This window comes from Syngnathus floridae, chromosome 18 (genome assembly GCF_059516105.1).
Source record: "Syngnathus floridae isolate MCC-2025c chromosome 18, RoL_Sflo_1.0, whole genome shotgun sequence".
Classification (NCBI taxonomy): domain Eukaryota; kingdom Metazoa; phylum Chordata; class Actinopteri; order Syngnathiformes; family Syngnathidae; genus Syngnathus; species Syngnathus floridae.
In genome coordinates, this window is record NC_142430.1 from 7,487,231 (window position 1) to 7,510,000 (window position 22,770).

A 22,770-nucleotide genomic window follows, 5' to 3' on the forward strand; every position below is an offset into this window, starting at 1 on the left:
CACTACTGTCTTATTAAATATTTAGCTGATCTTATTAACCCCGCCCCATGTGGCCTCGGCTCCAGCTGGTTGCACAAACATGTCAGATTGAATCTTGTAGTTGTTGTGATGCTGCTTATTTAAGCTTTTATGACAACCCCTTCCTATCAGTGTGTGTATCTGTGTTGACACAATATTACGCACACAATTCAACTAGGTCAAACTCTCAACAAGACAGTCAAGATCAGCGTTTGCATGTTTTTTTTTGTGCAGTTGCATTTTCTGTCCTCTGAGGGGCAGTATTGGATTTACTGGCAGTCTGGAAATAAATAGAAAGATGCACAAAGCAAATCCATAAGAACCATTTATGAAATAAATAAACCATGCTCACTTCAACTCCCAAGACAAACAACCCCAAAAAGATATATACTTATAATTTTTTTTTTTTTTTTGCATGCCTCACAAACGATACAACTTGCCTTTTGCGCTGTCCACAAATTAGAGCAGCTGCTTTGGACAATGTTGTGTGCTTTGTTGAATAAATATGAATTACAGAAATTGTTTCCTTTAGACAAAGCTATGTCCAGGTTCATAACTTTGGAATATTTGCATTGACACATTTTACAACTTGAAGCACATTAAAAAAAAATAGGATGAAAACAATCTTGCGATCAAAAGAGTGCAACTGGCAACGACAAGCATGTCATTTTTTTTTGTTTTTTTTTTTGGTCGGTGACACGGAACATGCAAACAATTGACGAGAAATTGTTAAGGTGGAAGAACCGATTCTCCTTTTCCATCCTATTAGGCCTTCAGCAGCGCGTGCCGCCACCAGCCCATCAAAACGCAGTCCAATAATTGCAAAATGTCGACTTAAAGCTCCTCGGAAGCGTCTGGCACTGCGAGCGAGATGTTCATGCGCTATTATTTGATCAACATAAATGGTCCCACTTAATAGGAGGCACAAAGCTTCCATTTGGCACAATGTTCTCATAGCTGTTAGAGCAGTCGTTCCCAAGCGCTGTGACTTTTCAGATAATCAGGTGTGGCGTGGAAAATGACTGATGCCTTTTACTTTTCATGAAGTCCTTTGTGGACACAGAAAAGTCTCCTTTCATTCTTTCCTTTCCGTCGCCATGTGTTGTGTTGGCTTGCAGAGTCCTGAACGACGGGGCGGACCTCATTCCTGCGAAGTGTAGCCGGGCAGCTCGTTGGTCAGCGTGTGCCAGCGCTCCACCTTCTTGCCCTTGTTCTTCAGACAGTCTATCCAGTGCTGCAGGGCGTCCCCCTGCGAGTGGCAGCCAAAGGACACGCCACCTGACCATCACAGAAACACCACAGACGTTTTCTCACAGGTGTGTTGGAATTTTATATTATTTATAAAATAAATTTTATTTTGCCAGAGGAGAAGGGAGGGACGTCACAGTCGTGCACAATTTGGAACTCACCAATGAAGTCATTTGACTTGCCAAGGTCGTAGTCCCACACGGTGACCTCTAACGTCTTGGCGGCGAGTTCCGAGAAGGAGATTTCGTAGAAGAACTCCTGACAAGACGGAGCAAAAGGTTATTAGCCAAAACCTGTCCGCCGTGTCCGTAATGAGGCGGCATGATGATCCCGTGCAAACAGTAATTGGCTCTCGATGCCGCCGAGCGTGTCTGAGGACTATCGGCGGCAAAAATGAGCCCATCCGTGCGTTAACCATATGAACGTACCTCATTAAACTCCGGGTTGAGGGTCTTTTTTATCACCGCCGTTTTGTGCTTGGACTTCTTCTGAACGTCTGGCTTGAGGTACCTGAGAGAGTGAGAGAGTGTGACGGCATCATCGTCCTTTGCGACTTGTCCACCTGCTGCAAGGAATAGCAATGATTTTCCTGAGCTGATTGCATATGGAAAGCCTCAGCGCGTTATCCCTGGATTTCCTGGGGTGGGATTAGTTCTTGTAGTTTTCGACCACTGCCAACACCAGCAGCTCCTCCAAAATACTTGAGGAGTATTATTGTTGAAAAGGCACAAATTACTATGTGTATTTATTTGTGAGCTCGTGTGGGTTTTTTTTGCCAATCATTCCAGGAACAAGCCCGTGGAGAAACCGAAAGTGTGGCATCCAGAACATTTCCGTGCTCATTTGTCTCCTCGCTGTCAGAGTGCATCAGTCAAGCGGAAGAGCTTCGCTGACCTCGCTGACACGTGCGGTATTGCTTTCCCTTCATCACCGAGTAATCAAACCATAGGGGAGGGGGGGGTTATCGTGGCACTAACAACTCTGCCGTCTGGTGTGACCCCGACTGCGGAGTCCATCACTCCTTTTTTGAGGAGTGACATTCCACACAAGACCCCCGTTGTTAACTTGACGAATGATGGCGATGGCGCCCACTTGTGGGAAAGCCGCCGTCATCTCTCGTCGTTATCGTGACGGATCGGACATCCGTTTGTGACAGAATGGTGATACTATAAGTCATTTGTGGCTGTCCCTGCTTTGGCCACCCTCCCGAGTAAAACACCCTGGGGTAATAATTTGACCCTTGACCCCACCAAAGTGGCCCTCATAGAAAGCAGGCTTACGTTTTAACGTAGGGGTCGGAGAAGCCGTTGACGTCCATGGCGGCCAGGTGGGCGCAGCGCTTGACGCCCACGCACAGCCCACCGCGGACCCTCTCGCCGGCCCCCTCGCCGTCGTCGGCAGGGGGGACGTACTGCAGGCACAGCAGCAAACGGCCTCGCTCCTCCAGACTTCTCTGCTGCTCCGTCTCCCACTGAGAGCGGCGAGGAGATGAGAAGAGGAGCAGAAGGTTGAGCCGCAGGAGTCCCGCATGTAATCAAAAGTAATGCAGTCGCGCAACACGGGCGCCCACTGTAATTCATATTTCAGATTTTCCCGACGCATTGTGAAGATAAGATGGGGCTCTTGTCGTCTCGCCACGTCAAACTCGAGTTAATAGAGTTATAAAACACGACTGGATTTTTTTTTTTTCAAAGCAGCTCCTCTTCAACCATTCGGAAAGTATTGATTATAAATGATAAGAATTTTTTATTGCATGAAGTAGCCAGGGTCAGCTCATATTGATATGTTTCACGAGTTCACTCTTCAAACATACAGGGATTACTTTTGATGTCAAAGAAAAAAAAACATATCGACTTTCTATGTCGGGTCGGAACGCTGCATTGATGTATTTTTTGAGCGAGTGTGCGCCTGCAGTATCGTTTTTCAGCGACACACTTTAGTCTACACGTTTCCTAGCATTTGGTTTTTATTACCAGCAACAATTTACAAGAACAAATATCTTCTCGTGTGAAACGTTTAAGTGGCAATAAACCAAATCTTGGTTAGCGCTTTCACACTATCCAACGCTGACATAAAGGGATGCAAGTCATCCTGTGTACATTGTAATTTAAAAGTATTTTGGCGCTTTAAAGTGTTGGAAAGATACGTTTCCCTGACACAAGTGTGCTTTCACATTAGAGCGCCTCGTTGTCCGTGTTTTCATTTACAGCATATATTGAAATTTTTTTTAGATAGTTATTTTATTCACGTTTGCATGCTTCTTTATGTCAAACTTGAAGATGTATTTATATCTTCCCAGGGACTTGGAAATGTCACCGGGGGTGACATTTAGCCGAGGTGCCGCCTCACATCTCCACTAAAAATCGAGTCGGGAGAGGTAAGGATCCGTCTGCTTCCGAGCTCAGCGTGATTTTATTGCTGTTTATGACTCTGGGCTCGACTACTTTACATGGATGACTGCAAACGGAAGCTTTTGACACACAAGCCAGGCGACAGATACGATCCAAAGTGACAGGTGGAGGAAAATGGCCGAAGTGGGAGAGCGTGACTCACCCGCTTGGCCAGAAGCGCGCACACACATAAAGTATGTTATCTCTGGGTATGATTATATATGGGAGCTCCCATTGCAGTTCCCCCAACGAGCAAAATGTGTATTTTCAGCCTCTCACTTGCTCGGTATCGCTCCATCTCTCATTAAGTCTTATCTCCAGGCGAGAGCAGGACACACAGTATAGTGATCAATATGCCGCACGGCTCACATTCATCCTCCTCTCGCTAATTGTCTCTCCGCCTTCCATTCTCGCCATCCTCCAGAAGTTCCCATATTTTGCAGAGGCTGGCTTGTTGTTCTGACTGATGGGCTTGACAATTAGAGATGCTAATTTGCAGAGCGCGTGCTAATAAAGCAGCTCGGACCTTCACAGGTCGATAGCGAGGGACTCATTAGTGGCAAATGGGCATCAATGGCCGCCGCAGCAATGGGAATGATTTCTGTTTGTGAGGGGGAGCGGATGAGCGTCATGACAAACAATCACCAGAATCAATGAAGCAGCTTGGTGACAAACATCGAGGCGACTAAATCCACGCTAAGTCAGATCAGTGTTTGGAAAATGCTTTACACGGAGAAAAAGAACACCAACGTTAACACAGTGGGTTGGTAGTCACTGGTGGAGCTAGGGGGGGCCGGCAGGGGCACTGGCCTCCCTTGAAATATCCTCGGTCCTCCCAAGCCTTGTTTCGATTTTGTTTTGTTTTGTTTGTTCCCTGCAAGGAACATATAATCAATGTTTATAAAGTGTTTTCGAAAGAATGTTGTGGGTTTGTAAGAATCCAATTTTTGTCTTGCGGACCTCTCGACTACTCGTTAATCGAATTGCTAGCGGGTGTGACTTTGAGCGTGACTACGTATGACACGAGATCAGTCCAAAGTCAGCCGGGAAATGCTTCACCAGCTTCTTCGAGATACTAAACATGGTGAGTGGTAGAAAGTGTATCATCACCTCTCTCAGGTAGCAGGAGATGCCTCTGAGTGCTGTGCTCATGGCCGTGGGCGAGGGCAGCTGCAGGGTGAAAAAAATAAAATAAAAGAGTCAGGTCTGAGGAATGGCTGGCTTGAAAAACGACGAGGCGGGCGTCGGTGTCTCACAAGATGCTTGATGGGCCGCTCTAACTCAGCCTCCCATCATGCTTTGACACTTTTCTCATTTTGCTCCATCACGTTTTGTTAAGTCATGCTAGCAAGATAGCATTTAGCATGGTGGAACAATTTTTCAAGGTCAAGTTTAGGCTATTTTTTGACAGAACCCGTCCCGCTCAGCGTGTCTTTTCTTCTCACAGGAGGTGGGTGCTCCAGACAGATGTTGAAGTGTTTGGTCTGGTCGGGCTTCACGCGGCGGAGAGCCACCCGCGACTCCCCGATGAACTCGTTGTGAGTCAGCTTGTCTTCGTCGCAGACGGACACCCTGGAAAGGACAGCGGTAGGAATTCATTCCAATCTAACAGTGCTGAAGCGCTGAAGAGCAAATGGGATTCCGCCTTTTGAGAATAGAAACGAAACGAGCTGCTTTGTATCCAACCGAAAGATTAATGGCGACTAAAAGCACTGCAGCATTTCTGTCCGCCGTGATGTTCGAGAGATGTTATTACGTAAATGGGGCTGGATGTTGCTCCGGGACACAGGTGACAAAGCTCGCAGGTAATATCAAGTCAAGTATCTTCGCTTTGCAGGCACTTTGAAAAGGGCGATGGAACGAGACGTGATGGATGGCGCTGATATATACTATCCGTAACGGGGGGGGAAATCATCCAAGTGGACATGACGATTCCCAGCTTTTCGCACCTTTGGTGGCAATGGAAAGGGGAGGGGAGGGGGTGGTGTTCTAGGAAATAAAAACACCCCGTGGTGCTTAAGCGTGACCCCAATCTGTCACGGCGAGACAAAGAGAGCGGGAACCAGGGGAGATCTTTACTGATACCGCCGGGCAGCGGTGGGGAACGAACGCAAGACATAAAAGGCCTGAGAGGACGGCCGACATCAAAATAAAGCTTACCGCAGCGTTTTGCGATACATGTCCTCCTCGGTGATGCCGCAGTACGTCAGCGTCTCGTTCCACACCGGGTTCAAAGTGTTACGGACAGTCTTGGTTTTCAGTTTGTTGGCCTACAGGATGCCCCAAAAAAAAATAGTTAACAGCAATAGTGCAATTTATTGAAAAAAAAAATCAATTGAGTCACTGTTCTCTATTTGGTATCAATTATTTATGACAGGAAAATCCAAATGATATGATTAAGGCAGCAAATGAATAGAGTGGTGCACTCCGTTTTGATACTAATCAATTCCGTTCTAAGTCGCTCGGGTGTAGCCTAATCAGGCAGGATAGCGAGAGCCGGAACGTTATTCTGCAATATCGCCGCCTCCTTTTGAATTAGAGAAAAATACGGCACGTACAATCGCATAATAAGATTCTGACCTTGCAGGCTCCCGGCAAAAGGTGCAGCTTGACGTAGGGATCGGCCAGCCCGTTGAAATCCATCGGTTTCAGACCCTTGCCCAGACAGAGAGAGGCGGACATTTTTATTCTATTTATTTTTTATTGCGTCATTTTATTTTGCATTATTTTTTTGGTTATTTTGTAACTTCTTTTTATTGATTTATTTTATTTTTTTATGTTTTTTTTTGTTAATTTTCAGACATTATGGACATTTGTTCCCTTTACTGTACTCAAAAATTGCCCTCCTAATTAGTGTTGACACTTCAACCGGCGCCCAAACGCAATGCATCTATTCCAAACGTTGCCAACAATCTGCCAAGCTTTCATCTGCCGGTATCGACATTTTACAGCCGCGCCGACGGCTCCGCGAGGGCGTCCCGTCCCACATCAAAGTGGCGGCGAAACAAATGCAATGCTCGTAATGTGTTCAAATGACATGCAAGCAGGCCCAAAAACCGGAATAAGGAGAAGCGCCTTTGATCCTGATTGGATTTTTATGTTCCTTTTTATTTGGATGCCGAGTACCCGAAGGCACGATAGATAGATTAGCTGGTACCGTTCGCTACGACTAGCGAATCGTTTTTCCCAATTGAAATACATTGCAATGCCGCTAATTTCTTCCGATGGGGGAACTTATTTTTTGTTGCTTACCTTTGCTTTCAGGACAGTGCAGTGCAAGGAGCTGGTGGCTCGATCATACAGCAGGTCAAACTCCAACGTGCCTAAAGATGCTGTTCAAAAATCACAATTGATTTGACAGAATTGATCGGAATCGATTGCGAATACGATTCATGTACATTCAGTTCTTACACCTACTCGTGTGCCTTTTAAAAGGATTACGGGACCGTATATGATCTTTTTTTTTATTTTAGGCGATGACGCACATCGACTGTCGACTCCCCTGAGGGTTGAACGCGATTGAGTCCTTAGATTCAAAAATAGTAGCATGCAGGAAACATCATGCGTTAAAGCGTGATGTTCTTCTTTGGAGCCTCATGTGTGACAAATGTATCATGTCGGCGGCCGTGACATTCGTAAGACATATTTAGCGGCTTTTTGCAGAGAAGGAATGGATGAGGGAGATGTTTTTTTGTTCTTTTGTTATACAGTACACTTTTTTTTCTCACTTCTTTTTTGTACTTGCAGGTGACTCACTGTTATCGTCGCTGTCGCAGCTGTCCACCTCGATGGAGGTGTCAACGCTGCTCATGGCGGACAGCAAGCCACCGCCGCCTCCCGCCGCCAACAAGGGCGACAACAGCCCGCCGCCGCTCACGTCTCCCGTGCGGCCCGGGCTGAGCGCCCCGGCTCCAGTGGCGGCGACCCCGGCCGCTCCCGTCTGATTGGGCGAAAGCGGCTCCGAGAAGGACGAAGTTGGCGAGAGACGGGGGAAGTAGGCGGAGATTTGCCGGATGGGCCGGATCGGTCCCGGGCAGACGTCGATGGCCATGTGCTCCTGGATGGTGATGGCTAAAGTTTTTCCTTTCCGCACCGTCATTGGGATGAAGGTCGAAAGACTGAAAGGAAAAAAGAAGAGTCATCGGTTCAATTCATTCATTTTCTCCACCAAACCAAATTTAATGACTATTATTTCATTCCAAGTCAAGGTCACCACGAGGTCCAAATATATGATTAGAGCCTGATTAACTGATTTTTATATTCGATATTCTTTTCAGGACGGTGTCTGAGGCACTTTGGGCCACACGTGGGAGCGCTCGGCTCCAGTCAAAGCCACAGGTATGGCCAATTATCCTCCACCCAGAAGATATCACATTCCCACGGATGTTATTAGCGAGGTCTTAAATGACCGCCATGCAGCAGAACAAGAGAGTTACGTCGTAATCGTGTTGCTCTGGCAACCCCCTGTAATTCCCAATTGGAGGGGGGGGGGGGGGTTCTTCCGGATGCAGCTTTTTATTTGTTCTGACTTTTTTCTCACGCGAGTTACTTGTCGGAAACAGCAGATGCTTTGCCCTCATTTCCATTTACGAGCAAATCACTTCAGGCTCTGGGATGAAAGAGGAAGAATTATGCTTAGCAAATCTCCTGCCTAAAGCCTCCGTCCTCCGCCGTCAAATTACAGCGTGTCGTCGAAATCCTCCATAGACAATCGGGTGATTATGGGATGGAATCTACTGGATATGGTTTTGCTATAATGTCGTGACGGTTACATGGAGTCGTGCTGGCAGAGAGCTGAGTTGACCACGAGCGGGCCCGCTGCGTCTGTGCTGGTCCTTAAATAAACAAGAGGGGGCCGCGTAGAAAAAACATCTGAAGGCTTTTGTTTTGTAAAAACAGATCGCAGCTGGCCCCCCGGTGGAGGCGTTGTGTCCTCCGCGCTCGCTGAATCCCCCTCTGGACCACCTGCAGCATCCATCGATTGCAAGCGAGATGCTCGAGGTGTTACATCTCGGGAGTTTAGTGTGAGAGAAGAAAAAAGAATAAAAAAAAAATGGAGACTTGAAGCAGATGAGGTGAGTCACAGACTTTCTCACAGTTTGGTTTTGGCAGGCCTGTGCATTAAATAATGGACGCAATCCAAAGAGCCAGAACACAACACTCGGGCCACGAAAACAAAAGTGATGGATTGATTGCAAGTGTTTTTTTTTTTTGCATACAGATGATAACAAGCTAGTTTGAGCCAGCTATGTGTCCCAAAAAGTTTGAAGTCATAATGTGTGAAACCCATTTGGAGGCCTTTGCAGTTTGTTGACCTTCCGCAGGGTCGGCGGGGTCGTTTGTCACGGAGGCGAGCGGCCTCGGAGCGGCGAGCCGCGCGTGTCACAGCTCATCCAGCCGGCGTCTCCTTGGCTGAGGATGAAACAATCATCGGGGAGGCGCACAGCAACGTGCCAGCTGCCAGCCCCCCAAAGCTTCTTTGACTCTTTTGACTGAGAGCGTGTTGACAAGGACGCTGGCTTTTCATTTGTGCAGATGGCTGTTGATTGGTTAGCTAACATACGTGTTGTCTCTCGTTTGCAGATTTGCATCCGGGAGCGGCAAAGTGTGCAACACGTGCCAAAAAAAAACTCCGACATGGACGTCAAGGTAAAGTAAGGACTTTTAAGTTCCAACCGTCCAGGTATGGATGTCAGAAAGATGTATTTACTCTGATGAGAAGATAAGTGGAACTTAAGGTGCACCGAAAAGCCAGGCGACACGAAGATTGCATCAGTTCATTAATTCGCATGCACGCTCAGACAATGCGACTGCGTGTGTGTGCTGATGTGATCTGCTCAGTCAGTGGCACATGTGGCTGTGAGCACACACTTAGCCGCAGGGCCTGATGCTTCCCGGGAGGAGGGGGGGGGGGGACACACAAAAAAAAAAAAATAGAAGCTCCCAGCGAGATGCCGATTGATCGCTCGCGTGACGCCCGCTTTCATCCTTTCTTTTCATCGTCACATGGGAAAAGTCTTCACTCAGCCTTGGACTCAAAATGGCTTCAATCATCTGGAGGGCGGCGTTAAGATGATGTTCTGTTCTTTGACAAAGGCGCATTAATGAAGATTTGGGGGCAGTGCTTCAAATGATTCTGGAAAGAAGAGGATCCCGAATATCTTCATTGGCCTTTGAGGACGCCATTAAATCTACCGTGCTGCTCTCGTACCAAGCACAAACCAGTTAATAGTCAGTACCAAACAAGTTATGTCTAGTCCGTGTAAGATTGCCTCAATTTTGCATTGTCTATTTTCCTCCATGAACAGGCCATGATGTTGGCTGACCCTTTAGTACTTTGCATCATTTCTATATGCGCAAGTTGTGCAGAGCAGCAGCAGCTGCTGCAGCAGAAGCAGCAGAAGAAGCATCAGCCCTGTGGCTCTATCGTTACACAATCGCTAATGTATAGATGGTGAGGTTATAGGTTGGAGGAGAATATTTGTGCGCCACATCTCTCCTCCTCCTCCTCTTCTTCTTTTAGCACCTTCACTTTCGATCAGACTCACACAGCAAGCATGGACCCCCCCGCCATGTCCTCTTTTTAAATCCATACCTCTCATTAACTCTAAAGTCAGTCATGTTGGTGCACCTGCAGCGCACACATTCACCCCCCCCTCCCTTTCCACTGTAGTTTCCCCCACACAGGCATCCAGCTTAAAAAAAAAAAAACTGGCAGCCACATGCCACAAGTTGAGGATCAGCCAGCTCTTGTCAATTAGAGCCAAGGATGAGTAAACTTCATGCAATGTGTGGAGGAGCGGGGCAAAGCGTACCAACGCAACTGCCACATGTTGATGTTGCAGATCATGAGGAGCGTGGACGCAAAGACAACAAAAAATGCAAGGCAGCGGTGACTTACCTCCGAGCAAGAGTGAAACTCCTCATAAAAGACAAGAAGAAGATGAAGGAGGAAGAGGAGGAGGAGGGGATTCCAGCGCAGCACAGCAAGGGAGACGGATGGACTAACAGGTGGCGGTGAGAGTAGCGCAGAGTCGATGGAGGAGGAGGAGGAGAGGAAGAGGAGGAGGGAGCGGCGGCGGCGGCGGCTCGCGCTTTACGGTGAAATATTCAAAGCGCTTATAGTTCAAGTTGTGATGAGCATGAGGAGCAGGTGAGGGAGGGGCGGGGCATGAGAGCAACATGCTGGAGAAGAGTGGAGGGGCTGAAGTGGGGGAGAGAGAGAGCGACACGGCGGGGGAGTCGGTCCTCGAGAGTGCCACACGTAGGTTGCGTTTAATTAAACTTAAATGCCGTCTAAAAAAAAAAAAAGGCACCTCATTAATTATCCAATTGCCCGTTTAATTTATTCAAGTCTTGTACATGCTTCAGGCATCAATCCAAGTTTGACCACAGAAATTAGAATACAACAAATCATTTAAGGGGTCAATTATGAAAACAATTTTGTAGTCATTTGCAGGCTTGGTTTGGCAGCAAATGAGTCTTTAATGACACAATTTGTTTTTCCTTCTCTTAATTGTCGCTAATGACGCTAACTGTCGCTGGCCACTTTTGGAGTTTGTGTCTTATATTGCTGCTTTTACTTTCAAATATGAACCTAGTACGATAATATGACCAAACTCACAGGCATATATTCTTTATCCTCTGTGTAAAACAACATTACTGTAGCTTACAGTTGTTGTGAAAGTCGTCTTTGTTTGTGTTTTCATGATGGTATAACACTGCCCCCTGGTGGCCAAGGAGTCACAATCATGATGCACAGTCCAGTATTACAGAGTACCAGTATTTCCCTCATTAAAAAAAAATCATTTTAGTGGAGAAATATGATTTAACTTCCAATCGTTTGTCTCCTCTCTGCTTTTTTAAGCAAAAGTCGGGATATTCTCGCTTTGGCTCTCTGCAGACGAATAGTTCCTCCATATAATTAGTCTTCAGTGTTCTTGAGTCAGTGTCAGTGATAGACAAGTGGAAACGTGCTATTTGTCCCCGCATACACCAATTAGTGTCTATATGGACTCATTTGGGCCTTTTAATAGCATTGTTTGGTTCAAAATGTTTCCAAAATAGTCAATATGCTTTTTTACTCCCCCCCCCCTCCACCAGACTTATTTATGTTTCTGTTTAATAGTTCCCTTATGTGTGAGTCTTTGCTTCACCAGCTTCTCCATCCTCTTCGTCCTTTTCCTCTGCAGATGCAAGTCAAGCATGACACACACATGCACACACACGCACACCAGTCATGTATGCTTTGCTAGCATTAAATTGATGCCATGGCACGGCCATGCATGACTGCATTAACATGGTGGTGTAAGGCACAAGACCCTCCAGAGCATACACAAATTTTTATCCACAAGTTCAGACTGGCTTATATTTATCGGGTTCGCTGCTTCTCCAGCATTGCATCACACTGCTGCTTTTTTTTTTTTTTAAAATACATTTGCATGTTGATGACAAGTGAAGAGCTCATTACAGATGCACACAATGTGCTACTTCTAGTGGTATGATGTTATATTGTATTTTTTTTTCAGGTGAGGCTGAACAGGATGACTAGCATTCCGAATTATTTCCATCGGGAGAACTTGAGATACAAGTGTTTTGACTTACAAGCATGGTTTCAGACTCAATGGTAAGTATGAAACCGAGCGACAAGCATATATTTGTTCAAAGCGACGTCCTTGGATGAATGATGTGAATGTACCGAGTTTGAAAAAGTAAACACTCAATTTTTGTATTTGTTACACTCAAGGCTGACCTTTAAAAAGTAATTGCGACGCAATAGTCAAAAGACATCCCACACATTGACGTCCATCCACACAAGAAAGCTTGGCAACTTTGCGCGCTTTTAATTACGCTGTCGTCGTCAAGCACCGCTTGAGTGTCGGCCGTGATCAAAAAGCAATAAAAACGTATTCCCGTGGCAATTAACCGCAAACTTGTGTTTCAGCCGCAATAGCAAAAATGTGACAATGGTTATTTTCCGCCTGAGGGACTGCGTGATCAAACAGGGACAATGCTTTTGTTGTGAGGAAACAAATTGGCAATAATGGGAGCAAAGTCATTCTGCACGTGCATATTAAGCACGCAGTATCATTTCAGTAATGGCGCGAATAAATTCATATTTGAACGTCATGTTTTGATGTCAGCTGGCTAATTTCAGCTCAACGTAACAAAATATGTGCTTTGAATTTCTTCTGTTCTATTTCGCATCGGGGACTGTTTTTAAATTGACCTTAGAGGCCCAAGGGTATTTATTAGAAAGCTTCTTTTATTTAGACCAAAAAAAAAAGAGCATCAGAGGAACCAAAGAATCTCTGACCTCATGTAAACCAGCGCCAGTTCAACACGTCCTACAAAGATTTGTTTGTGTTGCAGCAGCTCAGCCGACAACACTGAATCATTTTTAAAAAGACAAACGGCGGCAATTAGTCTGGTGGAATATTCTGCCGAGTGCGCAGCTTTTTCCCCGTTTACGATTCAAAGTACAAAGATGGATTGTGATGAGCGTACGCTACAAATGGTGATTATCTTACATGACAACTTTGCATGCAAATAGTGAGGTCTCACCCGTATAGTATTACTGACCCTTAAAATAAGTATCAATCTTAATTTTATCACGACAATAACCGCTGTGGCTAAGAAAAAATAAATAAATATATCCCCGACTGTGCAATTATACACTGAGAAGAACTCAAGCACTCTTTTCGAACCGACTTGAAGGCCATTCAGAGAAAAGGATTATTGTGAAAATTTCCCATTGCGGCGCTCTAAATGGCAATTTGCAGGTCAGGGTTCGTTAACGAATGCAGACGGAGGTTTAAATTGCTAAAATGTTCTTTTTCAAACGAGAACGCGGCCGTGTCGTAAAAGGGCAAACGCGCAGCCTCGGGTGACGCGCACGTGGCCAGCCGCCATTCGTATGCAAAAACACTCCAAAGGGCATTTCAACAACAAATGTTTTCAGTCTGCCGTCTTTCTGATGTTATTACACAGATGGTGCACTTACAATATAAAGACCAAAACAACAACTTTTAATTAAGTCTGTATGGAAAACGGCTACCGCCCAGGGCTGAAGAACATGTTCAGCATATATGTGCCCCCCCCCTCCCTCCTAAAGAATTTATCTTCCTGCCCATTATGCAAATGTTTTCCTTCTGTGGATACATTAGTTTTACAATAGTCTCATAATTCTGAAGCTTTTATTTTGTATGCCTGTGTGACGGATTTGTAGTTGAAGCTCAGACAGCAAATGTTTGTTTGGCGTCAATTATGTGTGCATTTTGTTTTTCTTTTCAGTCCTCCTTGAATAGTGGTGGTCCGCTCTATTGATTAATGGACGCATTACAATGACGGATAAAATAAAAAGACAAATTCATCATTTTAGTGTTTGTGAAATGTGATAAGCACTCTAAAGGCCTGTCAGGGTAAACAAGCAGCACTTGTTGAAATTGGCCCGACGTCTTTGTTTAATATGAGGACGACGTTCGAATGAGTCATTTCTGAGCCAGGAAATAAAAAATAAATAATAGAAAAGAGCTATTAGCTCGGTGGTGCACGGAACATTAATAACAACAAAGTAATATTGCATTTATCGTGGGAATGCTGCTCTGCCTTAAAGGCTCAGAAAGGTCACGGGTGGCAGCCTCACTCCCGTTGGATGATGACACGCGCGGCCGCTTTATTAGGTACGCCCGCGCTACCTAACCACGTCAAGCACAAGAGGAACATTCAAATACGGTTTTAACTCGGGTTAAGATTCGAAAGTATTAATAGCGTGTCAATTTAGTTGTTTTTAGCACTGTGATTTTGGATGCTAATATGTTAGCATAAAGACTGAAAGTTTTGTTTCTTCATTTTAAAATAAAGAGGAAAAATCCTTTTGACTTTTCCTTGAGTTTGGGCCCCCTGCTGCTGCTCAATGAAAATGCACATTTTGTTTTTCACGTGTGAGTATTTTGTGCCTGATTATGATTCTCCCCCTCGTGCGCTCAAATAATCCCGCTCACTGTTAAATCCCTAAATTCAAGGCCTTGATTGTTTTCCACCATCCAGTTGCTAGGCAACACCCGAACTGGCGCCCTCGCTCGGCTGGCGCGGGCCACGTCGAACGAGGATGCGGATGAGGCGGCGAGGTCGTTTCCAGGCTCTGGCTGTGCGTCATGCGTCTGGCCGGGCTTTGTGGGAGCCGACAGTCAACAGTGGAATGAAAGGATTTATGGTGGTTCTAAAAAGTTTGCACACCCCAGTTCTTAAACCAGGTTTGCAGTGGCGGAGCTAGAGGGGGGGGTTGGTGTCATGAGGGTAATAAATGAATTTGATTTCTCCTGATATTTCAGCTCCAAACAGTCACATTGGCTTTGATGGTTGCTAAAAGTGGACGTTTCACCTGTGGGAATCAGTCTGGCATCGTTTTTCAACAGATGTCCGGCTCCATCATTGACGCTGTTGGTGAGCCACTGTGGGTTAGTGGGGGAGCTCAGGAGCCTTTTGAAGAGCTGCTCAGGAGCCAAACGCTGTTTTCAAATGTCACAACAGTCAAAGTTCAGCAAAGTTTGACTTTCAGGTATGAAATGAAGTTGTCCTGTTTTTTTTTTATATATATATGAAATAAATGTTTGGAAAATTCCAATATTTTTCTCCTGTGATCTGTCACTCTCTTCCAAAAGGTCTTCAAAGGAGAGGAAAGAAATGTAACAGCATTTAGCCCTCATCACGATGGAAGGGATTGTAAATTAACATCCGAGCATTGTGGAAATACAAATTGAAAATCAATCTGTTAGCAGACTTTTCCTTAGTCGTTCCAGACAACAAATAAGAAACTGAAGCTGTACTACAATTATAGCAACCCTTTCCACAGTAGTCACCATGACAGGCAACCACTTGGTGGCGTCGGTGTGCCGAGCGCCGTTGGACGATCAGGAGAAGAAGATTTGAATTGACGGATGTGACGTCAGGGCTTTAGGTAAATTGAAGGCAGGTGTGCTCAAGGGGAGTTATCATATGCAGGTGCCACCGAGCGCGTCGTGGTGGACGGTTTCTCAGGTAAGCTAGCATGCTAGCAAATGTTTGTCGTCTCCTGCCGTTTTTCACGACGGACGCCGTGTTTGTTGCACGATTTTCGCGCTCAAGGGGAGTTCTCCAATGCAAGTGCCGCCGAGCGCGTGGCATTTTCTCAGGTAAGGGAGCAAATGTTTGTCGTTTCTTGCCGTCTCTCACGACGGACGCCATGTTTGTTTGTCGGAGGATTTTCACACGGCGACTGTAGGCGTCGAAGTTAACTGGAGACCGCAAGGAGAGTTTTCACATAGCCCCCAAAATGTGTAGATTGTTGCCTTTTCTCACAAGCCTTTTTTATTTTGTTTGTCGCAGGATTGTCTACTCTCGTGACTTGAGGTTTGGGCACGGCACGCCACAATCGACTTTGCGTCGCGTCGTTGCGCGTTTTGGTGGTATTTTAAATGTCTTTTGCGTTTTTTTTTTGTTTTTTTTTTTAATGCTGGCCAGCATTTTTTCATTCGTTTGTTTGTTGAAGGTTCGTAAATGACGCCGGCGATAAGCGCGTGTTTGTCTGACTATAGGAAATGTTAGTTTGACTCTATTTAACTAAACACTTTTTAATTATTTTATATCATGCGTGTGCCATTTCCGTGTTATGCAAACTGATAAATGTAACGAATTTGTTACGTCATGTCCAAATCAGAGCAAATCCATTCAAAGATGGCGCCCGCCCGCCCGCTCGCGTTCCGATACGCAACAAACATTTGCGCCGGTTATTTTCTCCCGTTTTGGACGCCGCCAACCTGGATCATCTGTCCAATGTGAGGTGAGTTGATGAATGATGAAATGAAAATATGAATTCTAATCCTGAATAATCATTATAATTTACTACAATATATTTTTTTTCAACTGCAAAACTCTACTTAGTATGTATAAAATTAAAATATCTAATTTTGTTGCAATAATTTCTGTTTGTCTTTTGTGGCACTAGAAAAGGCTGCCCAGCCAGCATCCTTCTATACAAAGCAAGCAGGAGGCTCTTGAGGAGCTATTTCAGTGATGCTGAGGACACTGAGGAAGAGTAGTCCTAAATCAGGTGAGAACCTGTTTTTGTCAAGTTTCAGCTTCCCAACACACAATGGTTGTCGAGTTTTAGCTTCCCAGCACACAATTAATGACTGTGTGTTATTGTAGGTTGCAAGAGGAGCCGAATGGGAAAAGTATAATTCCATATGAAAAGGCACAATGGCCTATCCAAAGGAGCAATGGCCTATCCAAAGGAGCAATGGCCTATCCAAAGGCGCAATGGCCTATCCAAAGGCGCAATGGCCTATCCAAAGGCGCAATGCCCTATCCAAAGGCGCAATGCCCTATCCAAAGGAGCAATGCCATATCCAAAGGAGCAATGCCATATCCAAAGGAGCAATGCCATATCCAAAGGAGCAATGCCATATCCAAAGGAGCAATGCCATATCCAAAGGAGCAATGCCATATCCAAAGGAGCAATGCCATATCCAAAGGAGCAATGCCATATCCAAAGGAGCAATGCCATATCCAAAGGAGCAATGCCATATCCAAAGGTGCAATGCCATATCCAAAGGTGCAATGCCATATCCAAAGGTGCAATGCCATATCAAGTCAAGTATCAAGCAGCAGGCTGCAAAAGTCGACGTGAGCGAATCATGTGCCCAGGAGGGGGCAGTGTGGTTGCCTTTGGTTATGGGTGCACGACGGAAAGGTTGCAGGTGTGGACAGTGTTTGGGGGTCTGACGGTTGGTCTTGCTTAAGAGGTTGTGGCTCCTCTGGATCCAGCGGTGTCTTGTGCTTGGTTGCCATTGACGGCTCACTTGGGGAAGGACGTGGTGACTTGGATGGAGACAAAACTGAATTTTGACGCGGAGCCCAATGTCCAAGCTTGCCATATGACTTGTACCATTTTGTGTCTTTTTCCTAACCTGCCAGTGTTGTACTTGCTGCATTCTTTGTTCTCCCCCATCGGTGTAGGGCGGCGTTGGAGCGAGCCGATCCCGAATGTCCAATTTTGCAATTTGACTTGTACCATTTTGTCTTTTTCTAACCTGCCACTGTTGCACTTACTCTAACCCTAACCTACCACCGCTGTGGTACTTGCGTTCTTTGTTCTCCCCTAGGTGTAGGGCAGCATTGGAGCGAGACGGTAACATTTTGTGTCTTTTTCTAACCTACCACTGTCGTGCTTGATCTAAGCTGTGTGTCCTTTGTTCTCTAGGTGTAGGGGGCGGTGTTTGGGCGAGCCGGTCCACGAGGAAGACGTAATGATGCGAGCAGCACCCAACTCATTGCATGTTCTGCCATTTGCAGGCCGGACGCGAAAGGGGGGGGGGGGGCGCACGGCCCGATCCGACCGGGCGATGCTCACCAACCGTAGCTAGCCGCTGTGATCAAGTAAGCAAGTGACCGACAGCTTGGGGTCCTCTTTGAGTTTCAAACATTTGTTTCTGTTTCTGCAGATGGCGACCGGGATGTGACACGATCTGATCAGAGGTGAACGGACCGCTGTGGCATCCCTCTGAAGTCGCAGAGTTCTGAGGGAGACCCGCTTCCCTGGAGGCGTCGACCTGCGCAGCTTCAACGTGTGAAATGTTTTTTTTTGTTTGTTTTGTTTTTTATATAAATTACACCAGTGGTGTCCCAATGTCTGAGGGCTGCATACTGAAACAAATTCAGAATTCTTTGACGCAAATTCATTCATTCAATCAATCACGAAATGTTGCCATTGATATTTAGTGCTACAAAGCAGTGTCGTGTTCAGTCGTGTGGGGTGTTGATCAAGTTGCCCCGAGGCTGCCATTTGGACACCAATGGTGACGTGTGTAGGGCTGCACATGTATTGGAAAACTGCCATATGGTGGTCTAGGTTATTGACATGCACTTTAAGACCGCAAAGATTTGTTTTTTCATGTCTCAAATGAAACGTTTTCTTGCCTAACTATTTGTAATGAGTTAAGACGATAAGTCATTGATGTAAGTTAAAGTGAACTCATCCAAGTGATCTCATTGCGATCAAATAGTTAACCTCCATCCAAGAATTTTGCACAACTTGCCTCAATGCAGTGGTCTGGCCCAATACTGCCATATCATTGATTTTCCAATATGTTGTGCAGCCCTCATTGAGTGCCAAACGCGCAGCGACGGCAAGCGCAAGCGACCGCGCAAGCGACGGCAAGCGCAAGCGACCGCGCAAGCGACGGCAAGCGCAAGCGACCGCGCAAGCGACGGCAAGCGCAAGCGACCGCGCAAGCGACGGCAAGCGCAAGCGACCGCGCAAGCGACGGCAAGCGCAAGCGACCGCGCAGCGACGGCAAGCGCAAGCAACCGCGCAGCGGCGGCAAGCGCAAGCGACGGCAAGCGCAAGCGAGACTTTTGTGCTTGTCTTGCTAGGTGGGAGACGATGTATGAAACGAAGAGCCGGTGGGCGGAGGACACCAGACCCGCGATTGGTGAGCGGGGTGCAAAGGAAGGAATCACCCAAAGAAAGCAGTCGCCAAGTGTTGAAGAGGAGCCTGATGCACGACTGGCCAAGGCTGGCCAGAGGCGGTGACATGGCAATCCAATCTGCAAGCGTACTGTACACACTGATGGTTTTAATTTGATTTCCTTATTTTTCTGGCTTTCAGCTGGCAGCGGATGGGGTGAGCGCCAGCCTGCACCGAGAGGGACTGGGCTGCACCCACAAGACCAGGGAGGGGGCAGGTAATCAGTACGTTGACAGAAGTGAGCCGCATGCAACTGAGTGCCATTTGTCTTTTTGCACTTGTGCGAGGCGGAAGACGAGTCCAACACCGGCCGGAGCAGACCCGGACCTTGGCCCGTGACGAGCGGCCCACACGAGACTGATGGGTGCCGATGCAGCCAGCGTTTCGGGGGGTATGACTTTGTTTTTTCTTTTGTGCTTTCCCTACCTCTGTCTGTTTGAATAGGGTGACCCTCTAGATACGAATCGGCAAAGTAGACACCCCCTGCCCCCCCCCCCCCCCCCCCCCCCCCCCCCCCTTCGCTCTCTTTCTCCAAAGCGCCCGGCAGTACCTGCATGGCCTGGTGCACTCAGGGTGGAACGTGGCTATAGGGTTAGGGTTTGTGTTAGGCTTGCTCTCGCTTTTGCTGTGCTAAGGCTTAGGGTTAGGCTTGCTCTTGCTGTGCTTAGGGTTAGGGTTAGGGTTTGTGTTAGGCTTGCTTTTGCTGTGCTGAGGCTTAGGGTTAGGCTTGCTCTTCCTGTGGTTAGGGTTAGGGTTTGTGTTAGGCGTAGGCTTGCTTTTGCTGTGCTGAGGCTTAGGGTTAGGCTTGCTCTTGCTGTGCTTAGGGTTAGGGTTTGTGTTAGGCTTAGGCTTGCTTTTGCTGTGCTGAGGCTTAGGGTTAGGCTTGCTCTTGCTGTGGTTAGGGTTAGGGTTAGGGTTTGTGTTAGGCTTAGGCTTGCTTTTGCTGTGCTGAGGCTTAGGGTTAGGCTTGCTCTTGCTGTCGTTAGGGTTAGGGTTTGTGTTAGGCTTAGGCTTGCTTTTGCTGTGCTGAGGCTTAGGGTTAGGCTTGCTCTTGCTGTGGTTAGGGTTAGGGTTAGGGTTTGTGTTAGGCTTAGGCTTGCTTTTGCTGTGCTGAGGCTTAGGGTTAGGCTTGCTCTTGCTGTGCTTAGGGTTAGGGTTTGTGTTAGGCTTAGGCTTGCTTTTGCTGTGCTGAGGCTTAGGGTTAGGCTTGCCCTTGCTGTGGTTAGGGTTAGGGTTAGGGTTTGTGTTAGGCTTAGGCTTGCTTTTGCTGTGCTGAGGCTTAGGGTTAGGCTTGCTCTTGCTGTGGTTAGGGTTAGGGTTTGTGTTAGGCTTAGGCTTGCTTTTGCTGTGCTGAGGCTTAGGGTTAGGCTTGCTCTTGCTGTGGTTAGGGTTAGGGTTTGTGTTAGGCTTAGGCTTGCTTTTGCTGTGCTGAGGCTTAGGGTTAGGCTTGCTCTTGCTGTGGTTAGGGTTAGGGTTTGTGTTAGGCTTAGGCTTGCTTTTGCTGTGCTGAGGCTTAGGGTTAGGCTTGCTCTTGCTGTGGTTAGGGTTAGGGTTAGGGTTTGTGTTAGGCTTAGGCTTGCTTTTGCTGTGCTGAGGCTTAGGGTTAGGCTTGCCCTTGCTGTGGTTAGGGTTAGGGTTAGGGTTTGTGTTAGGCTTAGGCTTGCTTTTGCTGTGCTGAGGCTTAGGGTTAGGCTTGCCCTTGCTGTGGTTAGGGTTAGGGTTAGGGTTTGTGTTAGGCTTAGGCTTGCTTTTGCTGTGCTGAGGCTTAGGGTTAGGCTTGCCCTTGCTGTGGTTAGGGTTAGGGTTAGGGTTTGTGTTAGGCTTAGGCTTGTTTTTGCTGTGCTGAGGCTTAGGGTTAGGCTTGCTCTTGCTGTGGTTAGGGTTAGGGTTTGTGTTAGGCTTAGGCTTGCTTTTGCTGTGCTGAGGCTTAGGGTTAGGCTTGCTCTTGCTGTGGTTAGGGTTAGGGTTAGGGTTTGTGTTAGGCTTAGGCTTGCTTTTGCTGTGCTGAGGCTTAGGGTTAGGCTTGCTCTTGCTGTGCTTAGGGTTAGGGTTAGGGTTTGTGTTAGGCTTAGGCTTGCTTTTGCTGTGCTAAGGCTTAGGGTTAGGCTTTCTCTTGCTGTGCTTAGGGTTAGGGTTTGTGTCGTCGACGGTGTCGAGGACAAGGAGATTCTCCGTGACTCTCTCCGTGACGTCACGTTTTCCTCTTTTTTTCCTCTCTGGGCCAAGCCAGCTCTACTCAGGGGGAACTGGCCGGTTGCGCTTAAGTGCGCACCAAAGCCTCTTATCTCCTCTCGCTCTCTCCCTCCCTCCCTCCCTCCCTTTTTGTAAGGGGTTAAACATTTCATAACCCGCATCGCTCCAATGCGGGAGGGCCGTATGAGACATGCGCCAGCCCGTGCGTGCCGCTAGTTACCTGATTCAAACTTACCTTAGTCAAGGTTGGGGGGGGGGGGGGGTGCTAGTGGAATTTTTCCCCTTGCCAAAACCAACACAATATGTCTGCCTTTCAGGATTGCTGGGGCACTGGATCGGACGAGTGCCTGCACAGAGAGGGACTGGACAGGACCGCGAGACCAGAGGGTAATAATAAAAGACTTTATTTGTAGAGCACCTTTCATACAAGAAATACAGCTCAAAGCACTTTACAACAAAGAAAGAAATTACAAGCATTGAATTCTTCATATGGGAACAGACATAAAAAGAAAACAAAAACATTCATGTATGCATACGCAATTAATAAAGGGAGCTTAAAATAGGAGCAAGCTTTAATAGACAGGTAATGAGTACGTCCACAGAAGTGAACCGCATGCACCAGAGTGCCGTTTTTCTTTTTGCAGTGACACGAGGCGGAGGATGAGTCCTAACGTCGAATACCGGCCGGCGGGGGGTGGTAGAAGCCAACCATCACCCGACCTTCGCACGTGATGAGCGGCCGACACGAGGTGGACGGGTGCGGATGCGGCGAGGGCAGAGCGCCCAGCCAGCATTTAAGGAGAGTATGACTGTTTTTCCTTTTGTGCTTTCTTTCTTTCCCTCCCTCCCTCCTTCCACTTTTTCACTGGGTGTGCACACTGGCCGTCTGCATGAGGCCTCTCTTTCTCAGCGCTGCGTCATTTTGCAATATTGTTGTTTTATTGTTATTGTGTTTTTTTAAATACATGAAGTGAACTCTTTGTACTGTAATTGTGTGTGCGTGTACCTGTGAACCTGAATTAAACTGTGAACGGAATTCAAGTGGTCCATTTTAAACATTGGCATGGGCAGTCTATCGTGCATACAAACTGGCATCATTTGAGACGTTCTCAATGACAAGACATTTGTAAAGTTAGTCTCAAACCAAATTGTCTTGTAAATAAGCAGTGTCAGGCTTTTATTTTTTTTAACTACACAAAGAAAAGCTGCATGCATTCTAAATTATTGACAAAAGCCAAGTATCAATAAGTCATCTTTGACAACCTTGCTTTAAAATGGCCACCGAACTCAGAATCTTGCAGAATGTTGGTACATTTTTCTGCATGAGTAAAAGCTGGTATTCTAATCTAGTCAGAGCCATTATTTGGTTTGTTTCGAATCGTCATGCATCATGTGGGCGTTCTTGTGAATAT

General features: G+C 46.7%; 2 protein-coding genes across 3 annotated transcripts in view; one reads left to right on the forward strand and one right to left on the reverse strand.

The window, feature by feature from the left end:
• The window catches only part of prrt2 (proline-rich transmembrane protein 2), a 29,610-nt gene that overhangs the window by 6,776 nt on the left and 64 nt on the right, over positions 1-22,770 (forward strand). The window contains exons 6-25 of the mRNA XM_088359034.1: positions 1,137-1,334; positions 2,055-2,176; positions 3,566-3,643; positions 5,104-5,461; positions 7,404-7,864; positions 7,934-7,994; positions 8,556-8,731; positions 8,981-9,305; positions 10,502-10,757; positions 12,185-12,282; positions 14,706-14,911; positions 14,990-15,216; positions 15,320-16,746; positions 16,845-18,074; positions 18,140-18,262; positions 19,071-19,226; positions 19,307-19,382; positions 19,453-19,556; positions 21,676-21,745; positions 22,003-22,770. The exon at positions 22,003-22,770 is cut by the window's right edge and continues 64 nt beyond it. Of these exons, the coding sequence (XP_088215160.1) occupies positions 1,137-1,144 (8 nt within the window). The 3' untranslated portion in view covers positions 1,145-1,334; positions 2,055-2,176; positions 3,566-3,643; ... (15 more) ...; positions 21,676-21,745; positions 22,003-22,770. The remainder of the gene's footprint in view (positions 1-1,136; positions 1,335-2,054; positions 2,177-3,565; positions 3,644-5,103; positions 5,462-7,403; positions 7,865-7,933; positions 7,995-8,555; positions 8,732-8,980; positions 9,306-10,501; positions 10,758-12,184; positions 12,283-14,705; positions 14,912-14,989; positions 15,217-15,319; positions 16,747-16,844; positions 18,075-18,139; positions 18,263-19,070; positions 19,227-19,306; positions 19,383-19,452; positions 19,557-21,675; positions 21,746-22,002) is intronic.
• On the reverse strand, positions 331-10,851 carry LOC148382737 (double C2-like domain-containing protein alpha). 2 transcript variants are annotated; one of them, XM_088359017.1, is made up of 11 exons: positions 10,558-10,851; positions 7,413-7,774; positions 6,909-6,988; positions 6,237-6,311; positions 5,817-5,926; positions 5,102-5,228; positions 4,767-4,826; positions 2,547-2,737; positions 1,695-1,776; positions 1,428-1,524; positions 331-1,267 (listed from the first exon to the last, which is right to left on the reverse strand). In XM_088359017.1, exons 1-11 carry the CDS (start codon positions 10,581-10,583, stop codon positions 1,011-1,013), a joined length of 1,467 nt encoding a protein of 488 aa, XP_088215143.1. In that variant the 5' UTR covers positions 10,584-10,851; the 3' UTR covers positions 331-1,010. The 2 variants fall into 2 exon arrangements, with proteins under 2 accessions (XP_088215143.1, XP_088215144.1); XM_088359018.1 differs by having other exon boundaries at positions 1,006-1,296; positions 10,558-10,840.